The sequence below is a fragment of the Phaseolus vulgaris genome, chromosome 6 (assembly GCF_000499845.2).
Source record: "Phaseolus vulgaris cultivar G19833 chromosome 6, P. vulgaris v2.0, whole genome shotgun sequence".
In the NCBI taxonomy this organism is placed as follows: domain Eukaryota; kingdom Viridiplantae; phylum Streptophyta; class Magnoliopsida; order Fabales; family Fabaceae; genus Phaseolus; species Phaseolus vulgaris.
This window is the reverse complement of record NC_023754.2, coordinates 20,520,473-20,542,456: the sequence shown is the minus strand read 5'-3', so window position 1 is coordinate 20,542,456 and position 21,984 is coordinate 20,520,473. Positions and strand designations below refer to the sequence as shown.

Here is a 21,984-nt window from a genome sequence, read left to right as displayed (position 1 = left end):
TATAAATAATGTGATGAAAAAAAAAATCGGTATGAAAATAAAACCTGTAAATTGTATGATTCATTTTTTTTATTGAAAATATTTTAACTGAAATAGTATATTTATAAATTCTTTTATGATTAAATTTCATTATAAAGGTGTGTTATTTTAATATACTATGGTGGGGTGGGTAAGATTTTTTACATGATTTAAATTTTATTTCAACTCAACTTATAGACAAATCCTCCTTGGGACGAACTAGCTCTCGCAACTTTTCATGGAAATTGGTTTGGCTTTTCATAGAAATTGGTTTGGAAAATGATACTTTGATAATTTTTAGAGATGTATATAATTTTTTTATGTAATAAGTTTAAAAGTAAATATATATAATCAATAATAAATTTAAAAATAAATAATATAAAAAATATTAAAATAATAATATTGAAAGTTATAATATGATTGTATAAAAAAATAACTTATACTTGCTATTTTCCATCAACATTATATTGAGAAGTTTTAAATTTTGCTAATTAAATTAGTTCACAGTCAGAAGTTTTATGCAATTGTATTTTAAACAATTCATTTAACTCTAGCTAAATAATACTATATTCTCAAACTCAAAATGCTTAAATTCAAAACACCTTAGTATTTTATAAATGTTTTCCTTAATAATAATTGACAGAGAATCTGATAACTAGTTCGAAAACACTTCAATTTTAAACATAATTAATTAAAAAATACGTTAACATAATTAAATGTAACATTTTTATCAATAAATAATATATTTTTTAAAAGAGACTACACAAGGTAAAAGTGTTGTAGTTTTTAATTAATTATAAATAAAATAAACACAAGAAAGAATAAAAGTGTGTACAGAGATAAAAGAGTTATAGAAAGTTCCAAGAGTTATAAGACGCAATTTTTTTAAAAATATAGAAAGTAGAATAAATATAAGTTTTTATATAATTGTATAATTATGATGATAAATAGTCTACGTGGATATAAGTTTCTGTAGACGTTTAAGTGATCTAAAGTTTTATACTTTGTATGATTAATTGGTGATAACTTGCATATTAACATGCTAATGAGTATTAATGGTTATAGTGTTTCACACAATTTTCATGATCAAGTGGTGATAACTTGTAATATTAACAAGTGAGTATTAATTGTTATCGTGTTTCACACCATTTTCATAATCAAGAGTTAATAACTTGCATATTAATATGATAGTGAATATTAATTGCTATTGTGTTTCACACACGATTTTCATATTAAGGTAACAATAATTTTCATTCTTATGTTTAAAAATAATACATAATATAGTTTTATTTGAGTTTTTTTGGTGGCATATCTTTTTCAAATCTTATATATTTTTATTAATTTTTATTTTATTTTTATTTTTAACTTGGATTAAGTATTTTGAAATACTATTTCAAATTATGCAATTTTAAATATTATTTCTTAAATATGATTTCCAAAATCTTTTTTTTTTCGAAATTATTATTATTTAAAATAAACTTTTTATATAGTTATTTAGATTTTTTTTTTACTTTAAATTATTTTTGCTTGTTACTTTTTTAAATTAACTATGTTTCTATTTCATTTCTATATTCTCACTTAATTTAAGTATATTTAAACTTTATTTTAAATATTATGACTTGTACCAACTTTCCAATAAAACGATAATTTAAAGTATTATATTAATCATTTTAACATTTGAATTGTAAATTATAGTTTACTAATTTGTAAAATAAAGTTTTACACGTCTCAAACGAAGTAATCATTATCTGAACATATTTTCTTTTCCATATAAAATAGTTATTTAAATATGCTTAACTGTGATATGTATATTGGAATATTGTTCTAATCAATTTAAACAGGACATTGCTTAATGTTTAAATAAGAAAAATAACTTAACTTTATCTGGAAAAAAAAAAAACTTTGTGTGAGTATATATGTTAAGTGTTAGGAAACGTATATTTTTAGTATAAATTATCTTTGTCATGAGAAACTCTATCTAAAACTTCTATTTCATTGATTTGCAAATTAATTTCATATATTTAGAGTTTAATAAATATATACCATTAATAAAGAAGGGATAACTAATTTTTAGATAATTATTATCAAAGTCATTAAAATGATGATGAGATCATTTATTTGAAAAATCCAACAATCTACCATATATTTTATTGAGCGTTGAACTATTAGCAACTAAAAAAAAATTAAAATATAATAACTTTAGAATTGTATTGATCAAATACAGATTGTCACATTTACATAAATTATAATCACTACCAGTAATTAGTTCTAAGAATCTGTTTAACAAACAAATTTATACAAAAAATGAGATGAGAAAAGTCCTTTCACTCACCCTGCTGATTATCATAAACATTACAAACGAAATTAACGTTTGTGATTGAGATTAGAACCAAGTTTCAGAATTGATTCAGACTTCTGCAATGTCTTGTTCCTTTTCTCCCTTGAACCATAATGCGAAGGAGTCCCTAAAGTGACTGTCTTCATTGCTTGAGAAGCCAAAGTTTCCATTATGAAAAGATAGAGCTTGTAGCAAATTCCTGGATGAAGTTCTCTTGGGTCCATCTGCAACAAAAATTCTGTGGAGATGAGTAGAAGGAATAGATAGAGTAATAATATCCCTGTGTGTTTGGAATATGTACAAGTTTTACTTTGCAACTAACTCAAAAACTCATTACTTCCATATATAGCAGATTCTTTACTTTTCTTTCAAGGGATAGAAGGTGGTCACCACAAACTTCCACTTCTTTTATAAAGTTTCGCACTCAATATCAAACTTTAAAGCAAGAACACGTTACTTCTTACGTTATTCTTCTTCTCATTATTGTTATTCTTCTTCTCATTATTATTATTAAACGAATGAAATAACTTAATTTCTAAATTTAAAGGAATGTAATGGATGTATTGAAACTTTTTTCTTTAGTTCAATTAAATACTTGAATTTGAGTCACATCCAATTCACATTCTGCGGTTTTTTCTTTTTTGATAGGTGTCTTGATCCTCTGGTTTGTACGAGGATAGTCTCATAATATACTTTTTGTAGATGTAAGCTTGAGTGTCTTAAGTGATTATCTGTGGATTCAGTTATAAATATTTTGTATAGGTATATATAGAAGTATGTTTCCTGGACAAGTTAAATATTGTATTTATGTAGAAAGGTTGAACCATCCTTCAAAAAGTTTATATTTAATTTTTTTTTATTATGGATAATTTTTTTTTACTAAATATCTATTTTTAATTTCATTTCTTCTATTTTCTTTATCAACGAAACACAACTTAACCTATATCACCATACAATAAATGTATAATTTTAGTTATTTAATTAAAATTTATTATCATTGAAGTAATTTTACATAAACTAAAATAATATTTATATTTTTAACTTTATAAATGGGTGTTTTTATTGGACAATGTATTATTTTAGACAATATCAATACTTTTCTTAAATATATAAAATAATTTTTATTTTAAAAAGTGAGTTTGTATGGTCACACAATTACAAATGATAACTTAGTAGCATGTAACGTAAAATATAATAAGCATCTCTAAAACAATATTAAAGAATTTGAGCCTACAATATTTTCAAATTAAATATATATATATATATATATATATATTTATGGATATTTATATATGTAGGTATGAATATGTATATAACTAAGTAGTATATGTTGGTTCCATAGAAGGTAATGTACCCGTCTATAATATTCACGTTTTATTATGACATGGCCTGTGATATTTATATGTTACATTCTAGAAATGTTACCTTTTTATTTTTTAATATGAAAAATATCACATTTTTAATATTTTGGGCATATTTTTTTAATATAATTTATAATTTTTTTAAAAGCTATGCCACAAAAATTGTGATTTAAACATCACGTCTCAAAAATATGGTGTAGTTCATAAATATGTTGTCTTTTCAAATTTTAGGTTATTGTCTAAATAATAAATGTTGTAGTAAATATAACTAATTCAAATAAAAAATATAAACGTTATAAATAAAATATTAGAATATATTTATTTCATATTTAATCAGATTCATATATAAGATTTAGTGGATTATTAATCATTATTGTCCAATGCAAATTTCAATAAAAAACTGGGAAAAAAATTTGTTTTAGTGAATTTGAAAATTTGTTAGTTATAATTAATTTTTTTGATAGTTTTTTCTCTTTCAATTCACATGCATTTTTTTTCTTGTGTAAAATTCATTATTTTATTCAAACAAAAGTATCTTTCTGAAAACTACTTTTCGACAAACTTATATATAAAAACTAATTATAATTGCAGACTATTAGAACAATAAATTAAAACAATTTAATTTTAACGAATGTTCTAAACACTACATGCTCACTTATTAAAAAAACTAGTATAAAATTTCAGGTGTTTTAGAATTGGGAAAATCTATATATAAAATAATTTTTTCACGGTATATAACATTTTTTAATTCTACTCTTATTTAATATATCTCATTTTATTAATATAATTGAGTATTTTTTCATTTCATATAAAATATTTTAAAAAAAATTAATTAATTTTTTAAATTAATATTAATATAAATTTTTATATAATTTCTTACTCTTTCCTTAATTCTTTATTTTAAAATAACAAATAAAATATATTATAATACATTTTCACACCAAATTTTATATATAAAATAAAATAAGTAAACATAAAAAACGGTGAAATATTTTACCACATGTCAGTCGTTGTCCTGTATTTATTTTCGTACTAAGCAGTAATTTGTTTCTTTATTTATTTTTCAATAACATTATAAGAATGATAAACATTGGTGGAAACTTTGACATAAAGTTCATTGATACAATAGAACAGTGAGATGAAATTACATAACGTCTTTCGTGGTATGTTTATGAAGTTAATTGATACTAAGTTTTAAAAAGCTTAATATATTTAATAACTTTTTTTTGATAAATGCTAGTGAAATATCTTTTACCCTTTTAATATTTTTTTTAGTGATATCAAAGCACAATTTTTTTAATATAATTTCGAATATAAAATTCATAATAAACTTCATAGAATAAGAAAATGGTTTTCAAATAAGTAAATATAATTTCACAAGAAATGTGTTGTAGTCCCCAATTTAGTATTTTAATCAAAATTATGTGTGTTCTTTCCTACATTTTGTTTCTTTTATCCCATTAGAAATGTGAATTGGTATAATTAATTTTTAGAATTTTGAAGAACTCAAGTATGTCTCTTTTTTCTTTAACATTTTCGTTGTTACGGCTCAGAACAAACGATAACGAGTATTCAGAACAATTTTGGTATTTTTAGTGCGTTCAAATAGACATAAAGAAACATTGAGATGGTTAGTGAGTAGTTTTGGAGGTGTTATTTATAGGAGAAGAAAGATAAAGTTTATTTTTTTTGTTTTTGTAATTGATAATCTGTAATATTTGTGGGAATGACAAATTTGGAATGAAATGAGATGATAGTTCATAACCGATTCCTGAAAAGAACAATTTATAACTATTTCAGAACACATTTTTTGAATTTCAAATTTACCCTTTCAGAAGTAAAAAATGTGTTTCGGAAAGAGTATTTAAGAATATTTTTTTTTACTATTCTATAAACAAGTTCTTCTTATCGAACACCTCTTTTCTAGAACCACTCAAATCTGTCAAGGGTAATTTGGGTTTTTCGAAAAATGTAGGGGTGATGGAAGAAAAATAAGAGTGCACGAAGAAACACCCAAATTTTAAACTTAACCCAGATACAGGCCCATTTATCTGCCATCAAGTGGAAGAAATATATTGCCTAATTTGGTTCCCGCCATCAAAGATCACGCGAACTTCATTTCATTACGAGTAAGCTCTCGTTCATCGCCGTCGGAAAGGTGGTTCTCTCTCTTTCCCTTCGATGAATAATGTTCTTCATTCCTCTCGAATTGGTTTTCTTACTACATTGTTCATGTAAGAAGAGAATGGCTAATCAGTGTACAACTATGAGACTATCACTGACGTTGCATTTCAGAGAATATTGACTCATGCTCATGCGTCGTCAAGATTATTCAACTTCCGAACAAGTTCATCTGTAAGTGACTTAATGTGTTTTCAAATTTATCTGTGCATCTGAAAAGGCTTTCAAGAAACCAGGAAGCTTCGAGAAATTCCACTACGGTCATTTCCTTTCTTCTAATGCAATTAATATGAATCGAAAATGTGGAATAATGCCTGATGCAATGACCGATTCATGGAGTAGAGAATTTTGTTTGTTGAAAAAACTGTTAGCTACAAATTTCATCGTCTTGATTCCACTTAGCGTCTTCCTTCTTTCATTAGCTCACCGAGAAACCTGACACAAGATCGATGTTATCTGCAAAACAACGCATATCTGTTTTAAAATTTCTGCTAGATTCTAAATATTCCTCTGGTTGATTGTTTTATGTACAAATATATCTTCCATTGACAGGTTTAAATCAACATTTGCAAGGAAGTGCTGTTTGCTGTAAAGCATCATGTCAAATATTACAGTATGCGCACGCTTTAGGCCGTTGAACTCAAAAGAGAAGCAAAATGACAATAACTCTGTTTGCATTCGGTGCAGAGATACCGAAACTTTCATTTTCAAGGTTTTTTTTTCGTCAGATTAAGCGTCTATTAGTTTTTACTCGTGCTCTATAAAAGGCATAGTGAATTCACACATTACGATGAATAGCCTAATAATTTTGAATTAATTTTTTTTCAGGACGAAAAGGATGAAGAATCGGTGTTTAGCTTTGATAGAGTGTTCTACGAACAGTCTGAGCAAGCTGATGTCTATCAGTTCCTAGCTCTTCCCATGGTTAGAGGTACAACTTCAGAATTCTCATTACAAATTTATATGTCAATAAGTCAACGCAATGCAGACTGAAATCTTCCTTAATTTGAATGACTCTTGCTTCCTTATGAAATGACAGCTGCATTACCGCCAAATAGGGCATATCAACTTCGGTTACATGAAAAAAATTATCCTTATAGTTTGTGTAATGGTAACAATTAAAATCGGGAAAATGACACTTGCCTTTACTTTAGCTTTTTAGTTTTTATTGATATCAGGCTTTCGTTTTGTATGTATTCCCATAAATGTAACAAATGTTATTGATGCATTTTTATTTGTTTTTTTGATCGGCAGATGTTATTGATGCGTACAACGGGACAATTATCACTTATGGCCAGGTAAGATATTACGCGTCTCCAGTTTGCCAAAGGCATTTTGCTTCTTTTTGTTAAACTTTCAAATCAACAATAGGAGGTCATATATATGTGGTTTTTCTCCTCAAATATGGCAGCAGTATGTGTATCGGGAGTTGTGAAAAACTTTATACGAGCTTCGCTGAGTATGATCCCTTGCATTAGCTCATAAATACCCTTTTGGAGCTATATTTGGTTATGTTTGAAGGGGGAAAATAAAAATTAAAAAATGTGTAGATGAGGCATGAAATATATGAATTGTTATTTTCGGTGCATCGGTGTTGAATTCAAAACTAGCAAATCTGGAAGTCAGGAAAGGGCGCATTAGAAAAAGAGTAGACAGTTCCTTTCTAAATATTTAGCAAAGACAATTTGCAAAATCTACAATGTTGTTTAACATACATGGTAGTAAATATAGTTTCTTGTTATGATAAGAATATTCCGATATCTCCTCTTGGCCTGTATCTAGAGCTCCTCTTGTTATGACTCGTCAACTGTATTTTCGAATCCATTTTTCTTTTGACTGTAATTGTTTAAAAAGTTTCTTTTTCTACAATCAATTGCAGACTGGAGCTGGGAAGACATATAGTATGGAGGTGGAAAATTGTCCCCTAAAAAGTATCTTGAAACAATTTTGCAGAAGATAAAATACAGCAATGTAAATAACTACTTCTCTAAAGCAGGGACCTGGTATACTTGAATGTGGTGAACAGAAGAAGGGACTTCTTCCAAGAGTTGTAGAGGGACTTTTTGATTCCTTAAATTCTTCTGATGAAGAGAAAACACATTCAATTAAGTTGTCAATGGTACTGAGGCACTTACTAATTTAACCACATCAGTCTTACAAAATCATCTGGTTATAGTAAATTATTTCTCTGATTTTGTTTCTGATTTGTTTAGGTTGAAATCTACATGGAAAAAGTAAGGTATAAATAAAAAAACAAGTATTCCCCCCTCCCCACATTGTACTTAGAGTATATTATATGCGTTTCTGATAGGGAATTTTCTTAACTTTGTTGGAAAAGCTAGTTTCCATGTGAATTTGGATTCTTCAATAGTCATCAGAATAACTCTATCCTCTTATGTAGGGACCTATTTGATTTATCAAAAGTTAATATACAAATTAAGGAGAGCAAATCACGAGGAATATTTTTGCCCGGTGTTACAGAGGTGAACTGTTTTTATGGGACTTTATATCTCTTTCTACTCTGATTATTCTTTTTCTATCTGAAGCTACTTCTTCGCTGTTCACAATTACATGAGTGCTCTTATGTATATGATTAATATGTAAAATATCAATTCTGAAACTTTAATCCTTCCTAGTCCCGACATTCAAACACATAGGTATTGGATTATTTGGTTAGCATTTTCTCAGGATTCATATACTTAACTTGATAGTTTGGCCTACTGAGCTTATATTGACTGTAGTCCCTTAAAGAAACCGAGGAAATAAAATTTGATTTCACAAGTGATATCAAGTAACTAAGTCATGGTTTTGAATCCGGGAGTGTCGTTAATTGGGTTTGTGGTATTAATGTCTTGGCCATGAGTCAGTAACAATTGTAACCCTAAATTTTTAGGGAGTTGCATCTGCACCTTAAGTTTTCAAACATGCACTCTTGTAAGTTGGTGAAATGATAAAATTATTCTTAAAAAAATATATGGATGATATATTTCAAAATATATTTTTTAAATAAAAAAATATCTTTCAAAATGTGTAATTCAGAATACATTTTTTATTTTGTATTTCATATTGTATATTTTGAAATACAAAATAAAAAAATACATATTGGAGTGTACATTCCCTAACAAATTTATATTTTTGAAAAAAATGAGAGAGAAATAAAAGGTAGGGTTGATTTGTAAATTGAAGTGTGTATTTTTACCATTTCACCATCATGATGAGGGTGTAGGTTTAAAGGACCCATAATTGTTATAGCCATTTAGGCTTGATTTTATTTTAAAAAACAGGGTGTTTCTTTCTGCACCCCATCAAAGTTACTCTAGCACCCCATCCAATAAATGAAATACAAAATGTTGTATCTAATTCGTTCTCATTCCTGGAAGCTCTTTCCAAAACACATTATGAAAAAGTTATTGCAGAAAACACATTCCAAAACATATTATATATGTTTCAGAAAGTTTATTCTAATTTTTTTTTCTTAGAAATTCTATTTCTTTCCAGAAAACATTTTTCCAGAATGTATTTTATAAATTTTTGTAAAGGGTAATCTAGAAGTCATTTAAAAAAAAGAGTAAAATAGTGGTGCATGAAGAAATACCTCGAAAACATTAAGAGAATAAATATGGGCTTAATGTCTTGGTCCATGACCCAAGACCCGAAGTAACAATTGTATCCCCTTAAGCTTCAAGTAAGTAAAGGTGTAAACTTAGCTCGTGGACTTGACTTTTTGCTAATCATGCCAGTAATTGGTTAGCCCTTTAAGCTTAATGTTATTTTCCAAAAAGGAAATAAAGTTGTACCCTTTCTATTGGCCAATCCAACAGTAGGTGTACAATAAACTTTTGTGTGCTTTAAGTCGAATTAAGCAAGGTGTACAAAAAAACTTTTGTGTGCTTTAAGTCAAATTAAGTAAGGTCTCACTTCTTTAGATTAAGCATTGGGCGAAGCTCTCCTCCATGAGCTGATTCAAAAAGTAGAGTGGACTGGAATCATTCAGTATTTATATATGAAACTTTGAAAGTTTTCCTCCCTTGTATGTGTATGCTGCAAAATATTTGTCTAAACCCCAAACCAAAAACAAACAAAAAAGAAAATAATTGGTTATTCTTATTCAAATATTGCCATAAAGGACTAACAGGACCTTTTGATTTTTTCATGCAGATTACTGTACTGGACCCTGCTGAAGCATTGCAAAACCTGTCTGTAAGAATAAACAACTTGAATAACATTTTCTGGTTTGATTTTACAATTATTTCTGCTTCTAATTCTGACATCAAATATGTAGAAGGGGATAGCTAACCGGACAGTTGGTGAGACCCGTATCCTGCTTTGACTCTTAGCCCACCGTTCAGTTTTTATTTTACTTTTTTATATATAGTTAAACTACTAAATACATTCGGGAGGAAAAGCATTGGCCATACCCAAGTACTGTCCGATGTATTTTGGTACTTCTTGTGCCTGTTCAATGTTATTTTCTTTCTTAGTTGATAAAAAAGAATAACACATTAGGGTAAATTCCCTGTTTCTTGAGGGAGGAAAAACAGTGATAGGAAATAGAAAGGTCAATTGCGTTCTGCAAATATCCTAAACAAAACATGTAGAAATGAACATGGCCAGCAGCAGAAGTCACTGCATTTATATATTCACAATTCAGCAAGAATATTCCAGAGATAAAAGGTCATACTTCTCATAAATCTGTGTTCTGCTTATGAATCATTCTTAAACACTGAGACTTTGAACAGGACGAGATCCGGAAAGCTAATTCTAGTGGACTTGGCTGGGTCAGAGAAAGTGGAGAAAACAGGAGCAGAGGGAAGAGTTCTAGAGGAAGCCAAGACCATAAACAAATCCTTGTCTGCTCTGGGAAATGTAATAAATTCCCTTACATGTGGTTTGCAAGGAAAAACAGGCCATATCCCTTATCGTGATTCCAAGCTCACTCGAATTCTTCAGGATGCTCTTGTTAGCTCACCCTCCCTTTAATAGTCTATCAAAGCATACCCATTGTTCACGAAATCAGTATCCCAAACATGGTATCTTTTATTCACAGGGAGGAAATGCTAGAACTGCATTGCTTTGCTGTTGCTCCCCCAGTGCTTTTAATGCATCCGAGAGTCTGTCCGCTCTTCGTTTCGTTTCAAGGTATGTTATCCGTGAAGATTGAGGCATTTCCATTTCCTTTCCTTTCCTTCATTCTTTATTTTCATATGCTATGTTGAAAATGATGTCAGAGCTTCCTTAGCAAAAGTTCTAATTTTAACTTTATTTTCTCAAATGAAATTCCTGTGCTCATGTGCCATCATGGTGAGCTTTTACATAAGATTCTATATTTAAGTTGAAAATTGTTAACCGAAAACAAAACCTGCAAAATGAAAGAGAATGTTACCTTGACTATCTTCACCAATAAGCCATTACAGTCTACACTTACACCAACACCATTTAACACACCACGATCATGAAGTGTATAAAAACACTCAAAGAACTCAAAACAAGACAATACCAAAACAAACAATAATGGCCCCACTGCTGTTTAATTTCACATGGGTAAATTTGAAATTTTCACATTTACCGGGATGCATATGAAAATTATGGGATGTAGAAAGAAATGACCTAATATGAATCTATTTAACTTACAATTTGTTGAGCTCAATCTGATTTTATATTGAATTTTTTTGGTCAGTTACTAGCTAAAATTTGGTTAAGGTTGAAATAAAAAATTCTTCAAGAAAATTCAAATAAAATTTGTCACGAACCTTTTTTAACAAACTCTACACATTATTCGCCCAATTAAATTCCTGTTTTTTTAAAATGCTGATTGCAGGGCGAAATATATAAAGGTGTCGCCTCGGGTCAATTGCATTGAAGAAAAAAGCGACACAAGTTCTAGTGCTGCTTTTCCGTCTGGCGACGAGTCAAGTGCTAGAATTTTGAACAAGGTGAGAAAATTGTTGTAAAATCCCTTTGTAATTAGAAATCGTAATAAAATTTATGTTAATACAGTTGAGAGAGAAATTTAATGTTGAAGATGTGAAGTTCCTAGAGGAATTGTTCATACAAGAGGGCATTCTCTTTGATCTTTCATCAGTTGAAGAGGAGACAGACATAGATGACCTCACCTTACAGATGATATCCTTGCTGCAAGCAGCCATGGAAAAGCTTACAATTACTGTTGATGAGGTACATGTGCCATAATATTTTTCTTACTACAAATATTAGTACTTATTAGTACTGTTTCAGTCACTTTGAACCTTTTGGGCACTTTCTGTTTACCAGATTAATACTAGGCTTGGTTAAAATGTGAAACGGGAAGAAAGAAGTAAGAGAGTAATAAACTTGATTTCTTAGTCTTTTGTTAAATTTATGAACACTATATAACATTTACTCTAAAAATAAAAAATTATCATCTTGCCCTTTTTCTTCGAAACTTTACAACCAACCGTACGTTAAAACTTGTTTATCCTGTAGCAATGTTAAAAGCTTCTGAAAAATGCTGTATGAATAATACAAAATATTTATTTTTTCAAATCTATAATTTCACAGCTTAAAAGGGAGAATAGCATTCTCAGGGCCAAAGCTGATGCCTCCACGGAATCTCCATTCTACAAGGGAGCAGAGAATAGTTCCATTTTTCAGAATATGATTTCAGGAGTCCTGACTTTCTTTCTTCGTTGGTCGGGTTACACTTCTTCTCCAAGACGCTGGCAGTAACTATTCATTCTTATATGATGCCTTGCCGCAGCGGGGCCTTTAAATACTATCAAAATAATGGATAAAAATAATAAAGATGCCTCATGCTGATTCACTTATTGTTGGACATTTTGGGGGCTGGCTAATAGCATAATATATGCTGAGATGGCCAATTCATGGATCGTATCACAATCGATAGCATCGTTTGTGAGCCTGTGTTTGTAACCCGAAAATTGTTTTATATGCATAATAATTTGCCATTGATGACTGTTTTCTGAGAACTCTCTTTAATGAATTCAACCATTTTGGCACAGTAGATCCATAAATTCACGAGTAGCCAAGAAAAATATGGACAATTTGGACTACATCAATTCGTCTTTATTTTTACACTGTCGTACGCAACACAATAGCTGTGCAGCTTATGGTAAGAGCCACTGGATTTCCTGGTTGCGATTTATGAACTGGTGTCTGGTATGCAATGTAATCTGGATGAACGGGATACTGCTATAAACTAGTGTTGAATTTCAAGAGAGGATCTGAGTTTATAACTGGATTCCTAACAATTTGACACGGCAGGTAATAACGTGCAGCATGAGCCTTTCCCTTGGACAGATGATTGTATATGTAAGGTTCTATGTTGCGTCACGTCATTGGTTGCTGTTATTTTCACTGCGGTGGATCCAGGCACCATAATCTTCCTTATTATGCAGAATAATTTCAACAGAAGGGGAACATCTGACATTAGCTCTTATCAATCTCGAATTATCGCCCGTCAGAAATCTTGCTTAGGAATATTTTTTGCGAAGTGTAAACTGCAAAGGTTCACGGTTGGTAGCAGAAGATTACAAGGTGAAGCAATTCAATCCCGTGGAAATGCAAATCAAGCCACAAGCGTGCAATTCCTCCCAAGGAAAAAACCATCTTCTTGCTTTTGTATTAATGCTTTCTCAACTTTCCTATCGTTTTCCCTGCGTTCTCTTTCCCTCTGAGGCACTTATTTTTCGGGGGCAGGTTCAAATGTGAGTTTAGGTCTCTTAAGGGAATGACTTAGGACTTGCATTTCACTTACTGGATTGCGCAAATCACTTAATATAATAGCGGTTGACAATATAAGGATAGCATGGTAATTCAAACTCAATGAACATTATTTCCTGTTGGCTTTCATTTACTTTTCCACCATCTAAAGCAAGGGTCTTATTGTTTTTTAGGTAAGACTTCACGTTAGCTATTTGAAGCAACCAATTGGGCGTGCATATATAAAAGGCACGGAATCATTTTCCATGATGACCGTGCATACAGAGCTATAATTGTTATCAACTTATCTAGTTGGTTGTTGGTTCCATTGGACACAGGTGAAAACAACGTGCCATGGCTTCCAAGAATGTATTTTTCCAATTTGTGTTACTTTCCATCTGTTTAGTTATGACAAATTCGGCGGAGTTCAAATACCCAGCAGTTTTCAACTTCGGTGATTCAAACTCGGACACAGGAGACTTGGCTGCAGGGTTGGGCTTTCAGGTTGCGCCACCTAATGGACAGGATTACTTCAAAATTCCATCTGGGAGGTTCTGTGATGGCCGTCTGACAGTGGACTTCCTAAGTAAATTTTAATTACCTTCAAATTATATTATTTACAATTGTTGCTATAACCATTACTCAGAAAGCCTTTAAGCATGAATATAAACACAAATTAGTATTAAAAGAAGTTTTTTTTTTGGTAAAATAATTATAACATCGTACTTCTAAAGAATTAAGCTAAGGTGCTAGAAGATAAATAGTTACCCATATGTAGCATCGAATTTTTAGGGCATTCATTCATCTTAACATTTTGCTTTTTCTTCAGCTTTCTGCCACATTCTCCTATTTAGTTGGCTTTCAGTATTACGAAAATGGTTTGACTTTCGTCTTTTTCTAATTTTAGTTTTGGTTTAGTATATTTAGTTTACATTATTATCCTTTTAACGTATTATTACATCTTTGAAATAATTTAATGTTCCCGTGTTAGTTGAGGTTAGACACAGTTTAAATATATATATATATATATATATATATATTATTTTTTTATTTTTTTTTGAAGAGTTTTCTAAAACAAATTTGTGATGGAGGGTTGACCTTGAAAATACACATGATTGACTATAGCTATATTATATCATTTGAGAGTGGAGTATTTGTAAGAATGAAAAATATACAAATAACGAATGAATATATTTTAATATATATTAATACAAAATTATATCTGTAACGAGTTAAATTTGTTTCTGTTAAAGAATATAGAATAATAAAAAAAAAACAACAAAATGTTTTTTATGGTACACGTAGTATTGACGAAAATCAAATGATACACAGGGATTTGATTTTTGAATTTAATTATAACACGTAGTATTGTTATTCAATATCAATTTCTAATTATTAATGTTGGTTAACACAAGCGTTCTCTTAGTATTATTTCAATTCTAAAGTTAAACGGATCTGAAATTTTTAATCGGTTGAGTATAGAAAAATTAATGTCTTTAATTTAAAGTATATCTTTGTCATGCACCTGAAATTTGTTGGTACATTGATTGATTATAATGTTGCTGTTGATTTAAAAGTAAAGACTTACTTCCAGTACAAGTTATACGCACCAAACAAACAAAAATCAGACGGAAAACTAACTAATAGCAGAAGTTTGAAACACAAGGAAAGCTGGGATACATTAAAACCTCTCCTTACAATAATAGTCAATAGCCATGGCCACCAACACATGTACCCTTCGGATTCTTACCCTCATTGCCATCTGCATACCTTGTGCCAAATCCTTCCAGTTGGATTTTCCAGCAGTTTTCAACTTTGGCGATTCAAATTCTGATACTGGTGCTCTTATTGCCGCTGGTTTTGAGAGCCTTTACCCACCAAATGGACAAACTTACTTCCAAATACCGTCGGGGAGATACTCTGATGGCCGTCTCATCGTTGATTTCCTTAGTAATAAATCTCCATAACCTCTTTTTGTCAATGTCCACATCATCTATTTCTTCCTGCACATCATGATCCCAAGTAAATGTTTACGTCTCCCTCTCCCCTATAAACATCTCTTCCACTTACTGTTCCATGTGTTTTTTTTTTTTTTATTGCAGTGGATGCTATGGACTTGCCATTCCTAAATGCCTATCTGGATTCGGTGGGTTTGCCAAATTTTAGGAAAGGATGCAACTTTGCTGCAGCAGCTGCAACTATCCTCCCTGCCTCTTCATCATCCCTATGCCCCTTTTCCTTTGGGGTTCAAGTGTCTCAGTTCTTCCGATTCAAAGCTAGGGCCCTTGAATTGATTGCCAAAGGTATCTGCCAAAGGACAAGATTTGCATATAGTTCCATAATACTTTTAGTGGCATTTTCCCATTAGAGTTAGAATTTCATATCGGTAATCTATGTTGATCTTTAATTAAAATCTTTCTTATACAAATTAATGAAATTAAATTCCATGTTTAACTCAGCTAAATTTTTCTAATGTTTTCAAAATTGACTTTTGATATACTGCTTGGGCGGCACAACTAGTTTGCTGTCAGTTTCATAACTCCTTCATTCGTGTTAAAAAAACCATCACAATGTTTCAGGCAGGAAATTTGATAAGTACGTCCCAGATGAGAATATTTTCGAGAAGGGGTTGTACATGTTTGACATTGGCCAGAATGATCTTGCTGGAGCATTTTATTCAAAAACATTGGACCAAATACTTGCCTCAATTCCAACAATTCTTTTAGAACTTGAAAAAGGAATAAAGGTTGGTGTCAAATAATATGCTTCTATTTTTATATAATGTTTGGGATTTTTTTCCAAAACTTTCTTGAGTTAATGAATATGAATCATAGGTTATATACACAGTTTTATAAATACACAGTTTTACTGATATTATTACAAACGTGTTCTAACTCTTTAATTGTCTACTAGAATCTCTATGACCAGGGGGCTAGATATTTCTGGATACACAATACAGGTCCTCTCGGATGCTTGCCTCAGAACATTGCCAAATTTGGAACTGATGCATCAAAGCTTGACGAACTAGGATGTGTTAGTTCACACAACCAAGCTGCTAAAACCTTTAACCTACAGCTACACGCTCTCTGTACTAAATTGCAGGGCCAATATCCAGATTCAAATGTCACATACGTTGATATCTTCTCTATAAAATCAAACCTGATTGCAAACTTTTCCAGATACGGTTAGCATCTCCTTGTTATTTTTATTTACTTTCCATGTTTCAGTTTGGATATTTACGGTTTCCAAAAGTGTTAGGCTAAAACTTTTAGATTTAAAATCTGTAGCTAAAATTTCTCAGATGGCTTTGTCATCATTTGTCACTTGTGCTGACAATGCAACATTGTATAACAATTCCAGGAAATTTATTTTGTTGATTTGTTGCTTTCGTTTGTTAGTATTTACCATTTTCCCCCATTGATCAAACCAGTGATTTCAGCAAATATACTTTAAAGGAGTTAGAAAAGGCTAGAAGCCTGTTCAATTTATTGGCTCATTAAGGACCCTGTATCAGTCATAATACCAATGTTACATTCTATTCTATGATCTATCCATAACAGAATTTGTGGGGAGGAAAAGCAGTTAATTTGGTGATTTCATCTTTTGCAGGGTTTGAACAACCTATTATGGCTTGTTGTGGATTCGGAGGTCCACCACTGAACTATGACAGTCGACTTTCCTGTGGGGAAACAAAGACCTTCAACGGAACCACAATTACAGCACAAGCTTGCAATGATTCCAGTGATTACATAAGCTGGGATGGGATTCATTACACTGAAACTGCTAATCAATATGTAGCATCACAAATTCTCACCGGAAAGTACTCCGATCCTCCTTTCTCAGACAAAATGCCCTTCCTACTTAAGCTCAAGTTCTAAATACCCCGTTATATTTATTGCTACCATTATTTGATTCTTTATGTGCTGGTATCTTGAAAGAAATAGCTGATTGTAATTCTGAATGTCAGTCCAACTCTTATTAATGGTGTCTGTGATAATGTTCAAGGATTGGTAATTGATACATTCAGGCTTCATGGTTCATTTGTATTTTATATATACTATCTAAGAGGGCCTTTTGGGGTAATCACATCTGGTATACTTTTTGTTTTGTTTTTGAATTTCAGTTTTTGGTTAATGCTTCTTAATAAGGCAGTATAATGATAACGACCCTCTGAAATGATAGGCAGCAAGTGTACAAAGAAATTTATGTGGTAGTTCAATGCATTTACCTTTAAATTGTAGGCCAGAACTCTGATCTTATTCTATAACTTTCTCAAGCTCATTGTAACGTGACATCGGTTATAACTGCACATTATTGTGCCATATGAACCCCGAAAGCCAACAAACAAATATGAAGTATCGAAACCTTTAGAAAAAGTTATGAAATATGTATAATATAGTTGTACATGAGACAGAAAAAAAAAAGTGTCATAATCACAGAAGATTATTATAATATACTTATTAAACTAAAAAAAAAATGTTTAAAAGTGAGAGTCCCTTGTAAGAGCGTGCGAGGCCCATAATTTTGTGGAGCCCAATTTGGAGTAACATGAAAAGTCCATGTTTTGAATGGCGAAGGAGGTTGATGCAGTGTGGACGTGGCGATGGAGCAAGAATTGGATCCCTCTCTCCCTTGTCGCCAGCGACTGCTTTCTGCAATTATAGCCATGGAACCTTCAGAATGCGTTATCTCCCATGCCAGGTTTCTCTTCCTTCACTCCTTCTTCATCTTTCTATTTCGGTTAAGACTGCGAAAAGTAGTGACAGAGTTAGGTACGTAGGGCGTGTGGTGGAGGCTCAATCACGGAGCAAGTTCAACAATTCATCTGGGACCATTGCCTCTCCACTCCTGTAATTTTTATTTTCTCTCTTTTTTTTTCTTTAAATTTCCTTATGATTGCATTTATCGGATTTTAATACTAAATGCAGGGTGATTTTCACGCTCCTTACTTGAAGAATTTTCTCAAGAAACTCATCGCTCAAATTGAGTTCGACCATGGCTATGTCTTGGACAATTTGTACGAACTCTATGCTCACTATATGACATCATGCAAGGTTTTCTTCTATCAACAATTTTCTCCAAGCTTCCTTTTTTAGCTCGTACAGAGGTTTTCTCAGAAATTTTCTTTTTCCTTCTTTAGGATGATCGTTTAGAAAAGGGAGATGCCAGAGTCCGCAAAAGAATTTCGTTTCTTTTTCCTGATGGTAAATAGTGATTCTAGTGACGTTTCTCCATTTATTCTGAGGTTTTTGTTTCATCCACCTTACTTTGACTTGTAAACTGTTATGGCTAGGTTGTTCTGAGCTGCAAAGTTGTCCGCACTCTAGGGTACTGGTCTTTCCACTGCAGTGTTCTCTGAACATGCTTGAAGGTGGTACCGGGTATGCTCATATTTCATATCATAAAAAACTATGCTCATAAAATGCAACATTTCAAGGTTGTTATGTGTTGTTTGTCAACGCAAAAGTTCTTCTAAATGATAATCAGTAATCAGTAGTACTCTTGCTCTTTGATGATACAACTTCTGTTGAATTCAGCAATGCCATTAATTTGGTCATTTGTTGGATATATCTACGTATAGCTTCGAGTAATTCTTCCCTCAATATGCATATGTTTGTGGAACCTGCATTAAAGTTTAAAGTTGGTATTGGTTTGGTTGTGCAGTTGCTCAATATGGACACCAGGTCTGTTTTTGTCTGAGTTCGTACTTTCTCGTCCAGAATTATTTTCTAATAAAACATGCTTTGAGGTTAGTTACATGTTTAAGAGTTTTTCTAATCTGCTAGAATTGTTAATGTTGTCCAATCATGAATAGCTTTGCATGCAACAATATTGTGATCATCATCACTTATGGGAGAGGCTGCGATATAATTTTCCACTTACGAAGTTTGAAATTTTTGTGTTCTGTTTATAAATTCTTGTCATTTCATTTGTTGCATTAAGATTAGCTTTCAGCTGTTCTTATGATACCTTGGTTAAATAGGTTGGTTCAGGAGTTGGCTTAACTGGATTATGTTTAGCACATGTGAAAGCTTCCAAGGTATGACCAACTAATTTTTATATGTGTAATATTAGATGATATTATTATAATTAAATTTAATCAACAAGGAGTTGTAATTATTGTCTATTAACAGGTAATATTAAGTGATGGTGACCTATCAACTTTAGCTAACATGAAGTTTAATTTGGAGTTGAACCACCTAAATGTCGAAGCTGACATGCAGCAAAGCAACAATGACCAAAACATGGTCAGTCTCAATCTGAATAGACTGTGCATAGGATTTTGCTTTCATGTATAGAAAATGCAATCCTCACATTATATAGTAGATACCGAGCTTTTCTCTAAACTGGTATAAATAGTAATTTCCAGTATTTTAAATCTTGAGTTTCTACTTATCTTCTTGCAGAGTGCTGATGTGCTTATTCTAACATATTTCCCCATCCCCTTATTCATTTCAACAGTTTCTTTCTAGTGCATGAATGTGTGATAGTTGATTTGTTGATGGAAGATTAACCTTTGAAATTTTGTTTGAAATATTATTCATCTGATAGTGGATTCTCCACCCTTTGACAACTTTTTCATTTTTTGAAGTATGGGTTTTTGCTTGTGTAGCATATAAAGGAGACTATAACCTGAACTGTACTTATTAGGTTCTGTATTATGAATTGATCCATGTATCTCAGGTAAAATGCTTGTATATGCTGTGGGAATCTGCATCAGTAAGTCAACTTCAAGATATCATGCCAGATGTTATGTGAGATTCAACTATACAACCTCTGAGACATAATTTCTTGCACTGTTCTTTCAATTTTATTCGGAATTCAGTTGTCATTCTCATTATATTATTATTTCAGTCTGGGTGCAGATGTGATATATGATCCTGTTTATCAACCACATCTTGTTCGAGTACTTGGAATTCTTTTGAATCGGGTGAATTTAGGCTTTTGCAGACAGCATGCAAGTTGTAAGGGCATCTCCCCAAACATTAAACATGGTAATAGTGAACACAATCATGATCATGCTATTGACATATCTAACATTAAATGCAAAGCAAGTTATTATGATGATAGTAATAGTCTGCCAAAGGAAGCACCGGTGGCTTATATTTCATATGTTATCAGAAACATTGAAACTTTCAACTATTTTATGTCCTTGGGGGAACAGGCAAACCTTGATATTGTGGACCTTACTGATTCATTGAAGCCTCTAAATCTACTCTGCTACATGCAATCATACAATCAAGCCAATGTACGACTATTGCGTATCACTGGCAATAATATAAAATAGCGATTTTATCTGGGTTTCACATGTTATCTTTTCCCTTTTTTACTTAGAAGAAATAACTAATGATTTTGAACTATGCATAGGTTATGCTCTGGACCTAATCTATTCCAGTATTAACATTTTCAATATTCTTTGTCATCTCTCTTTTGGATATATATTTTAAACATCATTCCTGTCACTGACCAATTTTTGTTATCAATCATCTCAAAGTACAAGTCTTTTATTTTTTTATCATTTTTTTTTCTTAACCTACCTCTTTCAATCTATTATGTCAACAAAAACAGTAACACACCAAAATATCATTTAAGAATTGAAGCAAACAAAGGAGAGTGGAGACTAAACCAAGCTCACTAAAACTTTAAGAAAATCTATAGTTTGATAGACCAAAGTGATTTCTAGTGGTGGTTAAAGCATTTTCTAATGTACCTTTGAAGTTAAAAAATAGGTGGATAAATTGTCATATAAAAAAACAACACGCACACAAGGAATTAAGTGATACACCTAATATGATTCATACGATAATTTATACATTATTTTGTATTTTTTTTCTCAGTAACGATGACATGTAATAAATAAGGTTTGAGAAAAATATACAAAAAATATTAACTCGTTAAAAATAATATTTCTTTTCCTTTAAAAATATTGTAACTCCTGACTTTAAAAGTTTCCGCTACAATACGATAATTGAATATGAATTTTAATCATTCTCACAACTTGCCTAGCAACTATTAACTAGTTGGCAATTATTATTATTAATGTAGATTTTAAAATAATTCTTACTTTTCATAAAATATTTAATTATCATAAAAGTTAACAATTACTATTTTTTACTAAATGATAGTTTAAATGACCTTTATATTGTAGACCATACACTGTTTTCCTAAATTAATTTATAAATATATTAACTTAATTACCGAATATAAAAATATTGACATTTTTTTAAAAATTTCCAAAATTGCAGAAAGACGTCAAAATTGTACAATAAAAAGAGATAAAATTGTATTTTAATCGTTGTAAATATATCTTATTAATATATATATATATATATATATATACTAAAATCTAAGTTGTAAAAAGTTCCACAAGTTGAACTATTGACCTAT

General features: G+C 31.0%; 3 protein-coding genes across 5 annotated transcripts; all 3 read left to right on the top strand.

Annotated features, from left to right (window-relative positions):
• Positions 1-5,861: 5,861 nt before the first annotated feature.
• LOC137831719 (kinesin-like protein KIN-1) lies at positions 5,862-12,844 on the top strand. The gene is made up of 16 exons (XM_068639509.1): positions 5,862-6,072; positions 6,451-6,610; positions 6,727-6,829; positions 7,153-7,196; positions 7,778-7,807; positions 7,895-8,017; positions 8,112-8,137; positions 8,300-8,381; positions 10,057-10,098; positions 10,181-10,214; positions 10,497-10,572; positions 10,638-10,857; positions 10,946-11,037; positions 11,717-11,831; positions 11,896-12,072; positions 12,436-12,844. The coding sequence occupies exons 2-16, from the start codon at positions 6,497-6,499 to the stop codon at positions 12,601-12,603; spliced, it is 1,446 nt and encodes a 481-aa protein (XP_068495610.1). The 5' UTR covers positions 5,862-6,072; positions 6,451-6,496; the 3' UTR covers positions 12,604-12,844.
• Positions 12,845-13,163: 319 nt separating this feature from the next.
• Positions 13,164-17,679, top strand: LOC137831718 (GDSL esterase/lipase At1g54790-like). Of its 3 annotated transcripts, none has more exons than XM_068639508.1 (7): positions 13,164-13,431; positions 13,594-13,705; positions 13,791-14,182; positions 15,699-15,899; positions 16,176-16,342; positions 16,510-16,780; positions 17,206-17,679. In XM_068639508.1, exons 3-7 carry the CDS (start codon positions 13,951-13,953, stop codon positions 17,472-17,474), a joined length of 1,140 nt encoding a protein of 379 aa, XP_068495609.1. In that variant the 5' UTR covers positions 13,164-13,431; positions 13,594-13,705; positions 13,791-13,950; the 3' UTR covers positions 17,475-17,679. The 3 variants fall into 3 exon arrangements, with proteins under 3 accessions (XP_068495609.1, XP_068495608.1, XP_068495607.1); XM_068639507.1 differs by having other exon boundaries at positions 13,164-13,515; XM_068639506.1 differs by lacking the exons at positions 13,164-13,431; positions 13,594-13,705; positions 13,791-14,182 and adding an exon at positions 15,170-15,546.
• Positions 17,680-18,047: 368 nt separating this feature from the next.
• On the top strand, positions 18,048-20,903 carry LOC137831717 (uncharacterized). Its single transcript, XM_068639504.1, has 10 exons — positions 18,048-18,297; positions 18,377-18,446; positions 18,525-18,650; positions 18,737-18,800; positions 18,890-18,977; positions 19,261-19,345; positions 19,580-19,636; positions 19,731-19,844; positions 20,281-20,351; positions 20,452-20,903. Exons 1-10 carry the CDS (start codon positions 18,200-18,202, stop codon positions 20,882-20,884), a joined length of 1,206 nt encoding a protein of 401 aa, XP_068495605.1. The 5' UTR covers positions 18,048-18,199; the 3' UTR covers positions 20,885-20,903.
• Positions 20,904-21,984: the final 1,081 nt, after the last annotated feature.